The sequence below is a fragment of the Tenrec ecaudatus genome, unplaced genomic scaffold (assembly GCF_050624435.1).
Source record: "Tenrec ecaudatus isolate mTenEca1 unplaced genomic scaffold, mTenEca1.hap1 Scaffold_563, whole genome shotgun sequence".
In the NCBI taxonomy this organism is placed as follows: domain Eukaryota; kingdom Metazoa; phylum Chordata; class Mammalia; order Afrosoricida; family Tenrecidae; genus Tenrec; species Tenrec ecaudatus.
The window spans coordinates 1431878-1446223 of record NW_027459476.1 but is presented as its reverse complement, the minus strand read 5'-3'; the positions used below and the strand labels follow the sequence as shown (position 1 = coordinate 1446223).

At 36.9% G+C, this 14346-nt stretch overlaps 1 protein-coding gene across 3 annotated transcripts in view; it reads left to right on the top strand.

The window, feature by feature from the left end:
- Nucleotides 1-14346, top strand: part of LOC142436748 (thyrotropin-releasing hormone-degrading ectoenzyme-like) — a 137814-nt gene that overhangs the window by 60332 nt on the left and 63136 nt on the right. For 2 of the 3 annotated variants that reach the window (XM_075540213.1, XM_075540215.1), the window contains exons 6-8: nucleotides 9511-9658; nucleotides 11408-11505; nucleotides 11956-12063. In XM_075540213.1, coding sequence (XP_075396328.1) covers nucleotides 9511-9658; nucleotides 11408-11505; nucleotides 11956-12063 — 354 coding nt within the window. Of the gene's footprint in view, nucleotides 1-9510; nucleotides 9659-11407; nucleotides 11506-11955; nucleotides 12064-12271; nucleotides 13595-14346 lie in introns of those variants that run through there. The other variant, XM_075540214.1, reaches the window with a different exon arrangement.

Below are 14346 nucleotides of genomic sequence, written 5' to 3'. Positions count from 1 at the left end.
CACTCCCGGCTCTTATAGCTAATGAGTTCCCCTTTCCTGCTTGACCTAAGGGGTCATATCTTATACCCAACAGGATGGTTAGCGAAAGTATCCTTTCAGCAGTTTCTCAAAGATGCATCCACTCAGTGCATCCCCCTTTTCTGACCCAGTCCAAGGCAGGGAAAGGTTTTAGGGGAGGTACAATAGCTTTCATTAGAAAAGTCATGTTAAGAAATTCACTGGCCCTGCAGCAATCTATCTGATTGGAGTTCAGTCAGCTTCTTGAAGGCATACCTTTTTGTTCTCTCAGCTACTGGGAACATTTTCTTCCCATAACTCTTTAACACTTTTCTCTGTGCTTTTTGTTGTATCTGCTTGCTCTGAAATTCTGATCTTACAAAGTTATTCCTTTTGATGGTATCCTGCATAATTCTTTGGCTTTCTTTAGTTTTTTTCTTTCTACTTTCTTTTTCTTCTCTGACTATTTTTCTAACATATTAGTATGGAGAAATGTTTATTTATGCTTACAAATACAGCCTTCTATTGCTGCATCTTACTTATCCTTTCAGTCTACTTTTTCAGAAATCATAATGCAATTCTCAATTTCCATTTACTATTTTCGTATGTTTGCTCACTTTTTATATTTTTCAAGTTTGATTTTGTGTTTTCCTGCATTCTTCTAATATTTTATGTTTTATTTGATTTCTTCTTCAGCTTTATTGATTTTTTTCCCCTCAAGCCTTTGTAAATACCTAAATGTCATGTTATTTGAATTCCTTCTTAGTTAGCTTCATTGACAGTTCTTCTTAGAAATGTTCCTTAGTTCTATATTTTGGGCACATATTTAAGCTATTTTTGTTTTGTTTTGTTTGCTTAAGCTATTTAATATTGTGAATTGAAAGAATGTGTTTGTCTTGTTGTTGTTTGCTTTTGAGAAATTGTGATGCTGGTGTCCGCCTATTTAACTGGTGATTGTGTGCTAGTGTGCTCTTAAGCACTCAGCACCAGTATCTCTGTGGGAATAACAGATAATAGGAATGTGTCCAGGCCCCTCTGTTTTCTGCTTGTATATCACAGCTGATGGTGGATTTGGCTGGTGTGGGTCATTGTTAAACTAGGGAAGGTAGGAAAAAGAAAATAGAATAGTAAAGAAAAGTAAGGGGAAAAGAAAATAGAAGTAGAAAAGAAGAAAAAAATAAAATGAAAGCATAAAGAAGAAAAGCACAAAGAAGAAACACTACCATGAGGCAAAGGTCAAACAAGCATCCACTCTCCATCTTTACAATTCGTTTCTCTAGTACCCCACTCCTGGTACCATAATGTGTTAGTCTGGGTTGACTAGAGAAACAAATCCATGGACACTCATATAGAGGTAAGAAAGAGCTTTATATAATAGAGTAATTATATATTAAGAAAACATCCCATCCCAGTCCAGATCAAGTCCATACATCCAATATTAGCCTATATTTCCAATACCAGTCTATAAATTCCTCTTCTGACTCATGCGACACATGCACTGACACCAAATGAAGGAAGGTCACAGGTCAGTAAGTGGGAAGTCTTGTGGATCCAGTGGCAGTGGAAGCATCTCAATGCTGGTGTGGGCCTCCACATGGTTACTGCAGCTCCAGGGCTATGGCTGCATCAGTGTAGCTCCATCTGGCTTGCCAACAGGCATGTCTCGCCAGGAGTGTGGGTCCTCCTCCATGGAGCTATTTATCTCCATAGCGCCTTCAAATGAGGTCATCAAGATGTGACCTGTTTGACAGGCTAAACTCCACCCCTTCACGCTTAAGAGTCTAAAGTTGACACTAAATTATGTAACCACCAAATAAAGAAAGTAAAAAATTTGATGAAACGTGAGGGAAAAAAGGAGAAAATTAGATGGGCAAAAACTCCAAGGAGAAGACTGTTGGAGGTAGAGCAACTGACACTATTCTTGCCTTCTAGTATCAAAGGAAACCACAGTATTACTTTTAGGTAGGTCTTTTACCAGTCAGAGAATAAAGAACAGAGATGTTTGCATAATGTCCCTACTATCTTACTCACTTTACAACTATTTCTTTTTGGCAGCCACCTGGCTATTCAAAACTATTGATTACGCAGCATTAACCTTTTCTTTTACACTCTGATGAATAAATGAAATTAGAAAAAATGTTATGAATATAGCTCTAATAATTTTTTTCAATCCTGCTGTTGTCTTTTAACCTTACAAAATGCTCAACATTTTAAAAAGTCATTATTTCTATGTTTAATATACCTAGCAAATGTACTTTGTTTTAAAATAACTTTGAGATTATATCCACAGTTTAATTTAGATTGAAACCCATGCATGAGGTGCCTATTTTGTGCTAGATTCTGCTTTAAACTTTGAGGATAAAGAGATAAAGTTTGCATCATTCTCTTCAAGACCCTGCATCCAATGAGGTGGAAAGTTAATATTATGATAGAATTATGATTGTTAAACATCATGAGTAAATGTGTTATAAAGTTATTATCTGAGTCCATAAAAGAAGCACCAAGTCTGTTTCTCCATAAAATGTTTCTGGAGGAGAAACAAACGAAAAGAAATGGGGAGGCCCAATAGTGGAGGAGAAAGAGGAGAAACTGCGTGGCCTCTGCAGCGTGCACGCGGCCAGCTTCAGGGGACAGGAGCCTTTGACAGCTCAGCACTGCCGGTCAGATTCTTCTTTATCTAGAAAATTGCCGTGTGGATGGCTGGCAACAATACATCCTTGCTGTATTTTCTTTTTTGTTCTATGGTTTTCAGAGAACTATTTGGGTTTCCATCCTATAGCGTAGTATTTTTCCATAAAGAACCTATAAATAGCTTTTAATAATGAATAATAACGATTTACAGATAAAAGTTGGTAAGCCTTTAATTAAACATTTAGCAAATGCTTAAAAAAAAAGCTGTACCCTAAGGGACAATGATAATGTTTTCTGCATATATTGTACAATATTTAATAGGATGTTCATTAGTTTTTAAATGTACAATCAATTAATGAAAACTGGAAAGAGTCTGGTCAGAAAAGTATAAGGATTATTATTTTTCTCCCCAAGTTTCATGCACTCAGAAATCAATTGTTTAAAAAATAGTACAGAAAATATACTTATTTGTTTATAAGCCGTGGATCTCAGGAGATTCAAGTGTTCACATTTGCAGAATTTCATAATGGTTTTAAAACAGTGGTTTGGGATCTGAGATGAAAACAAAGCTCATAAGATTAATGTATTTCAATATCAGCATATATCATCTAATTTAAATCATCTTTTGAAATATATATATTTTAACCATTAAATATATATTTCTTTGCAAGTTCTGGTGAATTAGGGAAGAAAGAAGGTAAGTGATGGAACATTGGCTTGGGAAGAGATACAGTTGTATTTGACAGTTTTTCTCTGTTTCTTTAACAGTCTACATTTGCTTCCCTTCATTATTGTATTTTCTTTAATTCCTAAATAATTCTTCTGCTCATCCCACCTGAACAGTATAGAAAATAGGAGATATCATCTACAACCTTTTCATAATATATTAATAACACATTTAATAGTACATGAAATATTCTTTAAGTTTGTTGTTTGTTTGTTTTTCATTTTGTTAGCAACGTTTTCCTGTAATGATGAAAATTTAGGAAAACTGCATTTCCACATCCGGACCTTAAGTGTACTCCCTACCGTGCTAATGACTTGAGCTAATGGAGTGCTCCATTCAGTGGAACCCACAGTTTGCTTATATTGATTACATTATCAGTAGTAGTAATCACAGATACCATTACCAACCAATTACACATACACATATCTAAGCTAGGTGACTTATTCACTAACATAATCTCTTACGATTCTTAATTTTGTAATGAAGCTGATCATCTCCTTGTCCAATTAAGTGTAACTACATAGTTTCATCGAGTAGGCTTAAATGCAAGTATATTGAATTATGTAGTGGGTAATTACTTGCATATGTTTGTAACAAGGCCAAATGAGGGCAATTTGAGTGTAATCTGTTTCTGATTCTATTTGAGAACTGCACTCGGGAAGGTTAACTGCTTTTAAAAATAGACCCAAACATGTATGTGGAGCAAACATCACAGAAGTATATGCCCCGCTCTCATAGCAGAATGGAGTGTACTAACTGGTACTCGGCCATGCAACCAGGACCCAAGGCAGTAGACTCCCTGGAACCTTCGAGATAAAATTTCCAAGGTCACCGTGGAAGGTTCATTCCAGGGAAAAACAACTTAGAGACACTCTTGAAGTTTTCTATGAGATAAACTAGGGGTAAGGCACAGTTATGTTCTACTTGCTAAATCTTCGACATGAGACCACACATGACTACCAGGGGCCATCACCTGTCAGTTGCCCTGCTTTGATGACTTGTACATTGTTACGAAGCTAGAAGCTATGTCACCACCATTTCAAACACCAAAAGGAATATATGAGCATGACAGGTTTGGACAGATCTTTCAGGCTAAGACAATAAAGAAAGACCTGGAAATCTTAATATTGGCCAATTAAAACCTCTGGGTAACAGTAGAATTTATCATTATGTTATACATTAGGGCTGTAGGGAGACTTATTAATAACCTGCAATACACAGATGTCACAATCTTGCTTGCTGAAAGTGAGGAGGACTTGAAGCACTTCCTGATGAAGAAGGATTGCAATCTCCATTGTGGATTACAATTCATTATAAAGGAAACCCAAATCCTAACAACCTGACCAAGAAATAACATCATGAGAAATGAAGGAAAGATTGAAGTTGTCAAAGATTTCCATCTTGTTTGGATCCAAAATCCATTCTCATCTTAGCAGCAGTTAAGGTATTGCTTTGGGTAACTCTGCTGCACAAGACATCTTTAAAGTGTTGAAAAGCAAGGATGTTACTTTCAGGACTAAGGTCGGTCTCACCTAACCTATGGTATTTTCTGTTACGTCATATCCATGTGAAAGTTGCACACCGAAGAAATCGATGCATTGGAATTATGGTGTTGTTGAAGAATACTGAGAGTTTCACGGATGGCCAAAAAGAGAAGCCAGTCTGTCTTGGAGGAAGGAAAGCTAGAATGCGTATTAGAGCCAAGGCTGGCAAGGCTTTGCCTCACATACTTTAGACTATTTTAAGCAGAGGCTTGCCCCCGCAGGAGGAGCGCATGCTCGGTAAAGGAGAAGACACTTAGTAGGATGGAATGACACAATGGATGCAGCATGAGGTTAAACAAAGCAACAACCATTAGACTAGCACAGGTCCGGGAGGTGTTTTGTTCTGATGGACAGAGGGTCGTGATCTGTCAAAACCAACTCAAGTGCAAGTACTAACAACAAACAACGAGCTTGTGTGTCCTCAGAATTTCTCAGCCTACTACATTATAGATATGATGTTGTTAGGTGCCGTCAGTCTAGCTCTGACGCATAGCAACCCTACGCACAACACAACGAAGCACTGCACGGTCCTGCACCCACCGCCCAGTTGTTCCTGCGCCTGAGCCCATGGGAGCAGGCACTGTGTCAGTCCATCTACTTGAGGGCCTTCCTCCTTTTGCTGCCCTTGCACCTTACCAAGCATGATGTCCTTCTCCGGGGCTAGGTCTGTCCTGACAAAATGTTCGACGTATGTAAAGCGAAGTCTTGCCCTCCATGCTCCCAAGGCCCACTCTGGCTGTCTTGCAGTACAGATCGGTTTGTGCTTCTAGCAGCACTTGGTACTTTCAATATTCTTCTCCAGCTCCACAACTCAAGTGCATCGTGTCTTCTTCTTTCTTCCTTACTCAACGTCCAACTTTGACATGCAAATGATGCCATGGAGAATGCCATATCTCGGCTTAGATGTACCTTTGACCTCAAAGTAACATCCACATTTGTGAGTACTCTAAGGAGGTCTGTGCCGCAGATTTACCGAATGCAATATGTCTTTTGATCTCTTGACTGCTGCTTCCAGGAGTATTCATTGTGGATCCAAGTAAGACAAAATCCTTGACCACTTCAATCTTTTCTGCCTTTATCATGATGCTCTCTGTGGGTCCAGCGATGAGGATTTGGGGCTTGCTTCCATAGAGGGTGAAGACTGCACTCCTCGCTCTTTCTCCACACGTGTTCCAAGTCCTTTCCACTGTCAGCAAGGTTGTGATGGCTACATACCCCCGGGTGTTAGTACCTTCCTCCACTCTTGATGCCACACTCTTCTTCAGATTGTCCAGTTTGGCTATCAGTGTGTCATATCGAGGTGGTGCTTGGGTTGCTGTGATGTTGGGTGCTGTGTCACTGGCATTTCAGATGCCAGCAATCACTCAATGGGAAAGGGTTTCAGAGGAACTTCCAGACCAAGAACAGACAACAAAGAACTGCTCATCTCCCCACAGATTCGAAGCACTGTCACATGAATATGTTACTTAGAGGAAAATGGGGAAGCCAAAAGGATATCTTGCAGTTCTATATTCTTATTTCAATCTTAACAAAAATTAGGATGAGATTTATTTGTTTTATTTTACAGAGTATAGGTGGGAGATGTGGTCTATACTCTTCAAGTGAATGTTTCTTTTTGTACAGGATTTATGCACTTTTGATTTGTGGTTATATTTCCCAACAGAGCATAAGTTATTAAACACTGTGAATCTGTTTATAGAAATGATGCAAAACCAATGAAATATAATTGACATAACACCGGATAAATCAAAAAGTATTCCTACAAGGAATTAGCCCATATATGCCTGAGTTTATTCCAAACAGCACACATTTCTGTAATCGGTGGAGAGCTGCAGACAAGTTCTCTCAGTAATGCACTTGCGATAGTTTTATTAGTGTCTTCAAAATTAGGAGACAGGTGCCATGGAAAGTCATGACTTTGAAATCGACTAATAGCAAATATTTAATAAAGTTTATATAGATATCTTCCCAAATCATTGAATCTGTGCAACACATTCGTGGGAATGAACCCCGACAAAAACAATTTTTTCACATGGATCAATCATTTTTAGGAATATCAAGAAGACCTCAAAATCCACCAATAGTTCATGAAGATCATTGAACAGTGTGATCCAGAGAGCAAGATCCGGTGAAAGCAGTGGCTTCCCAGGGGATCTGTTGAGCCCGTTAACTTCAAGTCAGTGTAGTCAGCTCCATAGGAAATCACTGCTACTTTGGCAGTCCTAAAGGATTGTCTTGATAAGCTTTCCCAAAACATGCAGGATAAGCATAGGTACTTATTATGAAGATAGTCCAAAATGATGAAAAACTTAATTGATAAGAAAACATCCAAGAAAAAGGTGCACGAAGTAATTTTTTCCATGTCAGTAATATTATTATTGTTTGTTTTCAATGACATCAGGGTCTGCCCTATGTGAATTTCATCTGGGAGCCCTTACCCTATCCACTCTATAGGCCTGATCTTGATATTTTAGATTTCATTTTATTTCCAAAACTCAGAGAACTTTGAAAAGGAATACAAATTGAGTCCCTCAAAATTACCAAAACTGCCAGTTTGATATTGTGTAAAGCAGAGTGCAGAATTCTTATAGGAAGTGTTATAGCGATAGGAACATTTCTTTCAGGAGTGTATAGACCTAGATGGAAGATATGTCAAGGAATAATAACTTTTATCAATAACTTAATATTATTAAGTTACAATAATAATATTTTCTATAATAAAGGAATACTTCTTTACTTATTTTCAAACTCATGACAATCTGTAGAAATGCAGATAAAAATTTTTGCATATGGAACTGAATTTGAAAACTCCAAATAATGTATCTAATTGCTAAACAATTTTATTTTTAGAAATATTTTTCTTCAGCATAGAATAATGGATTTTTAATACTTTTTTCAATGCCAATATAACATAATCCATGGCATATGTTAAGTGGAGGCAATTTTATGACCAACATACTAATTGATGTTTATAATTAAAAACTCAGGGAGACAAATGATTTAAAAGCACAAAATATTGGACGACATGGCTCTTTTGGGAAAGAAAATCTAGTAATTATTTCTATAAAAATTGTATACAATTTTCATTAGGAAGTTACTCTTGAAAGAAAATTTTAAATATGATTGAAATGTGACTCCAGGGTAGACATAAAGCTCTTTATTTTTGTTGCCATGGTCAACTTTCATGCTGTTCTTGACAGGATGTGTAGAATGGAAATTGTGCAAGAAGAGTGTTACACATATAACCATATATAAGCTATATTAGCTCTAGGAAATTTGGAAATTATCTAAGAATTTGGGGTACTTTTCACAGTTCCTTTTACTGAGGATGAACTTGCCCCACGAAGTCTGTCTTCATATCTGGATTTTATCTTGAATATGATAAATGTATCTGGAAGCTAATGTTCATTTATAGAATAATTTTTGCTTGACCCATCAAATTTGGACTCAATAATGTGGCAAACTAAATAATGTTCCTTTGTTAATCTAATAGGTTATGATCATGGTTCTCAAGTCTTAAAATGTATAGTTCGCCATTATGTGTTCATTTCAGATTTTTAAAATTGATGAATTGGGTGAGCGTTTGCTGAAAAGGTCCGTTTCTCATGCAGCAACCCACAAACATTTTGTTTCACATCACTGATTGCGTTTCCCTCCATGTAACACCACGTATCCCAATCCCTGCCGGTATTTCCACTTGTCAATGTTGTCCTTGGGTAAACACTGCCCTTTGGATCTCTCAGCGGTTGATGGTTGAGAAATGGGTGTGCCTTCTTGAGAAGTGCCGTTTATGCTGCCTTGGTTCTGTAAGACTTGTGTATGCAGTCCACCAGTGAGGAGAGATACTTACTGTGGCTTTTTTTGGGTGGGGAGAGGTCAGGGGCAGGGGGTAAGGATTGGCTTTTTAAATACAAACCGTATATATTTAGATAATTCTCAAGAGATACATTTTAATATCTTCCAAGAAATCTGACATTGGTCCCCAAAGGAATATGAAATCAACTTGGAAATCCAAAGAAATCCAAAGATGATAATATTTAAAATTTTTTGTTTTTGAATTCTTTTAGAATCGTACTCTGATTTTTTATAAGTGTTAAAGAAAGCAGTGCAATTTTTAAAAGCAGATACGAAATGCTTACACTGCAAGGTAGCAGTCAAAACTCTTGAGTTGCTTTCTATTATCTAACCCTGCTTTTTAAAGCAATCATGACACAGAACTACATGAAAAGCAACAAGAATACGTGGAGAAACCAAAATTTCAAGTCAATAAGCAATTATTTTTTACTTTTTACCTCTGAACCATTTCTGTGAATGAAAATAAAAAGGGTTGATTTTTATCCAAATTCAACAATCTTTCCTTTTTAAACATACAGCATCTAGTTTTTCTGTGTGTTCGTTAAATTTTTAACTTACTATATGTATTAAGGGACGTTGCCATCTTTTGATATATTTAAAAGGTGAATCATTGTGTTTTTAAACACTAAGAATGGCTTCTTTATTCTGTGACAAATCATGCTGGTAGTCTGTTATTTGTATATGTAAAACCTTCCTTTTTGCCTTATCATGTATCTGTTACACACATCATTAACATTCTGTTCTTTGTTTGTGCAGAGCCGGCTACTTGCCTCAGAATATTCCCCTGGAGATGATCAGATACCTATCTGAGGAAAAGGATTTTCTTCCTTGGCATGCTGCCAGCCGGGCTCTTTATCCTCTGGATAAATTGCTGGACCGCATGGAGAACTATAATGTCTTCAATGTAATCATATATATTCTCTTACTCTCATAAGATAAGCTGTTATTTTCCTATTTGCTATTCACCATTGACTCTACGTTATTTTCGTTCTTTCTTCTAATTTGCGTGATTACTTTTGTCCTGATTTTTCTTTTCCACACTGATGAAAATTATTCGAAGAAATTTATTACAAGCGACGTTTTTTTCCTGCCTCAAAGTGTCAATTAATCTTCAATGAATGCTTCGGAATTTAAGAACAAATATACAGAGCAAATCCTTAAAGTTCAACCGACTTCCCGATAGTTAAAGGACGCCGTGTTCACAAAGGACTTCCCCTGGTTAGAGAGGGTCCAAAAATCTAGCAGAATATAGACAGTTTCAGCAAGGCTTCTTAGTCATTATTTTTATCCAAAAGGGCAGAGTGAATTCAATTCACTTCCTTAATTAACGAGGATAAGATCAACATTGAGGCCAAAGCCCATTCATAATTGGGTCCAAGGGGACACAGGAGAGCAAACAACAGATAATCCAAATAGACGTGAGGACATGACACACATTCCAACAGCCTGACCAGATTTCCAGAGCTGAAGCCTGGGAAACCAAATTGCACTGCTAACACCAACTAATCTAATTTAATCATCACTTTAAATAAGATTCAGATTAAAGACTGTTAATAAGCTTTTGATTTCCAAATTTTCTATCAGTTGTGAGGCTTTGCATATGACAATACGTTTCTGTGCCGTCTATTATCTTTGCTGTGCCGTCTATTATCTTTGCTCACTGTTTTGCTCTCCTTCAAAGAGCCTGTTTCTGTCTTATAAAATCGTCTTGTGACATATTGGCTATACTGACTAACTTACGTATTTGGAAACTATATTTCCACGTCATGAAACTGGCTATTCAAGCCATTCTAAATGTCAGAGAGCCATCACAGGTCCTTCTTTCTTACCCTAAGCTAAATTGAAAGCCACCGGTTAGTTACTTGTGGACAGGGACAATCGTGCCATGGCTATCATTAGCTTTGTCTCAACTATTACATCAGACGCTCAAAGAAATGTGGCGTTTCCATTGTGGTACAAATAATATCTACTAGAGAAAGACATATACTTTTCTTTTTTCCTTAACAAAACACACTGTAATGAAATTTTTGTAAAAGTAACACACATTTTTGTGTAATTTTTAGTTTTAAATAGTGTGTGATGCCAGACATTTCATTTTCAATAAAAGTTAAAAATTGCTTTGAATATATCATTAGCTGAATCGATTGTTGATTCTGAAATACCATGTAATTATACTGAAGATCATTCTGTGGCTTTCAGTTCAACAATAATAGTCTGTAGGCTGGCTGGGCCTACATAATACTTTAAGTATATTCTACTGGTAGAAAATAAATGTTATGTGCTCACGTTCTTATAGCATATCTATAGTAAATCTTATAGATATATAGAATTTCTTATAGAATATCAAGTCCAAGTATCATCAACGTTACTATTTATTCATTTGGTTGTAAACATTGTCAATGTTATAAATCATTCTTTTGTCCAATAGGAAAAGTAGACTTCCAAATTTTGATAGTATTAGATCTGTGTGTCCTGTATTTGAATTGCTAAGTTAAGTAACATTGTAATTGGGAAGTTATTGTGCTCATAATTTCAGTGTTATTTGAAAGCAGCTATATTTAGAAAGTGTGTTCTTGTTATTATAACATTTTAGTGGTCAGAATAGAGATGTTTCAAGCTGACACCATCTTTCTACCTTCCTTGTTCCATTTAGGAATATATTTTGAAGCAAGTGGCAACAACATATCTCAAACTTGGATGGCCCAAAAATAATTTTAATGGATCCCTTGTTCAAGCATCTTACCAACACGAGTACTGTATTATTTGATTATTCTTTCAGTTTCTCCATGAGCTATACAATAAAATCGTACTAGTGGCATTGTGGTTTTAGCTGCATGAGATGATCTTTCTTTCCCGCTTGATCTTTCATTTCCGTTTTCTGGGAGGATCGCTACGGGGCAGCAGGTCCATTGCTTGACACGAGGACCCAGGTGTCCTTGCCATGTTTAATGTGAGCTCTGCCTTAATGAAGTAGTGAGATGGACTTATACCCTCCTCTGTGTACTGATTCCAGATCTGACTTTTATAGATCTCTGCTTAATTGTCTCTTCACCAGTAGTTTGTAATTTCAGAATCTAAAAAGCATCTATCTTTATGTTCATTCTTTACTAACCAACTGTTTATTTAATGTTGCCCCGACTTTCTCTTCAGACAGTAACACTGCTGTTTCATTTCATTTTTCTTCCTTTTAATGCCGTCTAGAGAACTACGCAGAGAGGTTATAATGCTGGCGTGCAGTTTTGGTAACAAGCACTGTCACCAACAGGCATCAACACTTATATCAGATTGGATTTCCAGCAACAGGAACAGGTAAATTGAAAACAGTCCTGTGTTGCTCAGATGATTTCAAACTGCTTTCAGAGTCTCAGTTGATGCATTCCATTTTCAATGCTGAAGTATTAGAGAGAAAGCAAAGGGATGTTTGTTCTGGTTCATAGTTTCAAATACAATGGCTTGAAAATAACAATATATTTCAAGTTTTAGGCTATCTTTCTTAATTTATGCCCTTATGTTTCAGGTATGAAGCTAAGTCAACAAGTATTGTTCCTAGTGTTTCAGCTCATGCATACTTGGGTCCATCCAAAACAACATGTCCCTGCCATCAGTGCTATAGAGGAGTTCTCTAAGTTGAATACTCACCCTAGTCTCATGAAGGCATTAGACTGAAGACAAAAACGATAACAACCACATCTCGCTGCCATCAGTCAATTCTGACGTTTAGCAAGCTTATAGGTGGAAGAGAGATGGGGTTTCCTATTCCTATAAAGAGTTAAAGTCTTGGAAACCTACAGGGGCAGTTCTGCTCTGACTAACAAGGTCACTGGGGCTGAATTGACTCTGGGTTTTCCAGCGGTCGATGTTTATGGAAGCAGACAGCCTCATCAGACCATTCTCCCTCAAAGTAGCCCGTGCCTTTACACTACTGCTCAATGCAAACCTTACGAGGCCACCAGGCTCCTTCATTAGGACAGTCAGGTGCAGTCAAGAAAAATGTCCAGTCAAGGCAGTGGCTTTTGCGGGGCCCTATTAACCCATTGAAATTCAAGACAGAGCGATCAGCCAGAAGGTTATGGCAACTGTTTATTCATACTTTTTATCCCAAAAGAGTAATTCTGATAGATTTTCTTGAAGGGCACTGAACAATTACAAAGACTTATTAGGAAGAAGCTGAAAAAAAAAATGGAAACAGCATCTGTGAAAAAAAAGACCAGGAAATTTGCCCCAAGGAATTATTTTTCCATCCGAATGATGCACCTGCTAATTCTTTGGGGGTGGAGGAGGCTATTATGAGAATTTTATTGGGAAAATTTACCCCTTCCAGCAAACAGCCATGATTTTGCTCCTTGAGATTTCACTTTGTCCCCAAATTTCAAAGGGAATGTAAAAGGGCATGATTTGAGCCCATCAGGTTACCTAGCATGCTGTTTGGACTGGCTGTAAATCAAAGGACTGGGAAAGCCTTAGAATTAGAGAGATGGAAACACTGGATTTACGAGTGTGTAGAACTATGTCAAGAACCAACAACTGCCTTATACTTTGATATTTTATTAATAAAGATTTCATTTTGATATTTTTGTTTTATGAGATTTATATGGTTTTATAGCAGTCATTTTTATTTACCCTTGTGCAAAGCACCGGCTTGTTTCTAGTTGTGATAGCTTGGCCGTCATTCCATGAAAGGAAATCATTAAATTGGGGGAATCTCATTAAGGCTCTTGATAAAACCATGTTATTCTTTCAGAAACATTTATCTGCATATGTTATAAGCAAAGTAGCACAACAAACATGAATATTAAAAAATACAAATGGAAAGGAGATATTTATTCTTTCAGTGATCCCTGGCAGCGACCTTGAACTTGTATCTTATCTGAAAATTTCACAGTCCAACAGGTCACTAGTGCATAATATGTGGTTAAAGTAATTTAATGTAATTGTTTTCAGAAAAAATTGAATATTAATGAAAGAAATATTAAGCATAAAAGAAAAATCCATTTATCTTCTTACTCTAGTGTTTAAACTTTCTGTAAGCATATTTGTAAAGATTTTCATACTCCTTTTTTTCATACATTGAACTACAAACGCATGCCCCACTCCAGTCATTGGCCTCTGTGTTTATTAATGTCAGAAGGGAAGGGCAGGATAGGGAGTCAGAGGACTTTATCGAGATGACACCTGTGCCTCATAGGTGAGTCAGGGATGACCATCATGGACAGCAGAGGCAAGGTCTCGTTCCAGATGAGCACAGAGAATAGCAGAGTCTCTATAAGCTGCTATGGAACAAACTGGCATTTTCCTTGTCAGGAGTTACTTATGTTTAAATTTAGTATCTAAATGGCTCCAGTTCAAAGGGTAACTATCCTGTTTTAAAGGTTGCTGAGGGAAATATTTCACTGCAATATTTAGTAATTTGTCATAATATTTCATATCCCCTAGCATTTTTCTGTTTGCCCTTTAAGTTAAGTTAATCATTTTGAGCCTTGTACTAAGCTATGAGGGAAAATATTTTATCATTATATCTCTCAATTGATCCATCATATAATTGATGACAGTGATTAAATGCTTCATCAGTCTTCTGAAGAACTAAAAAAAAAT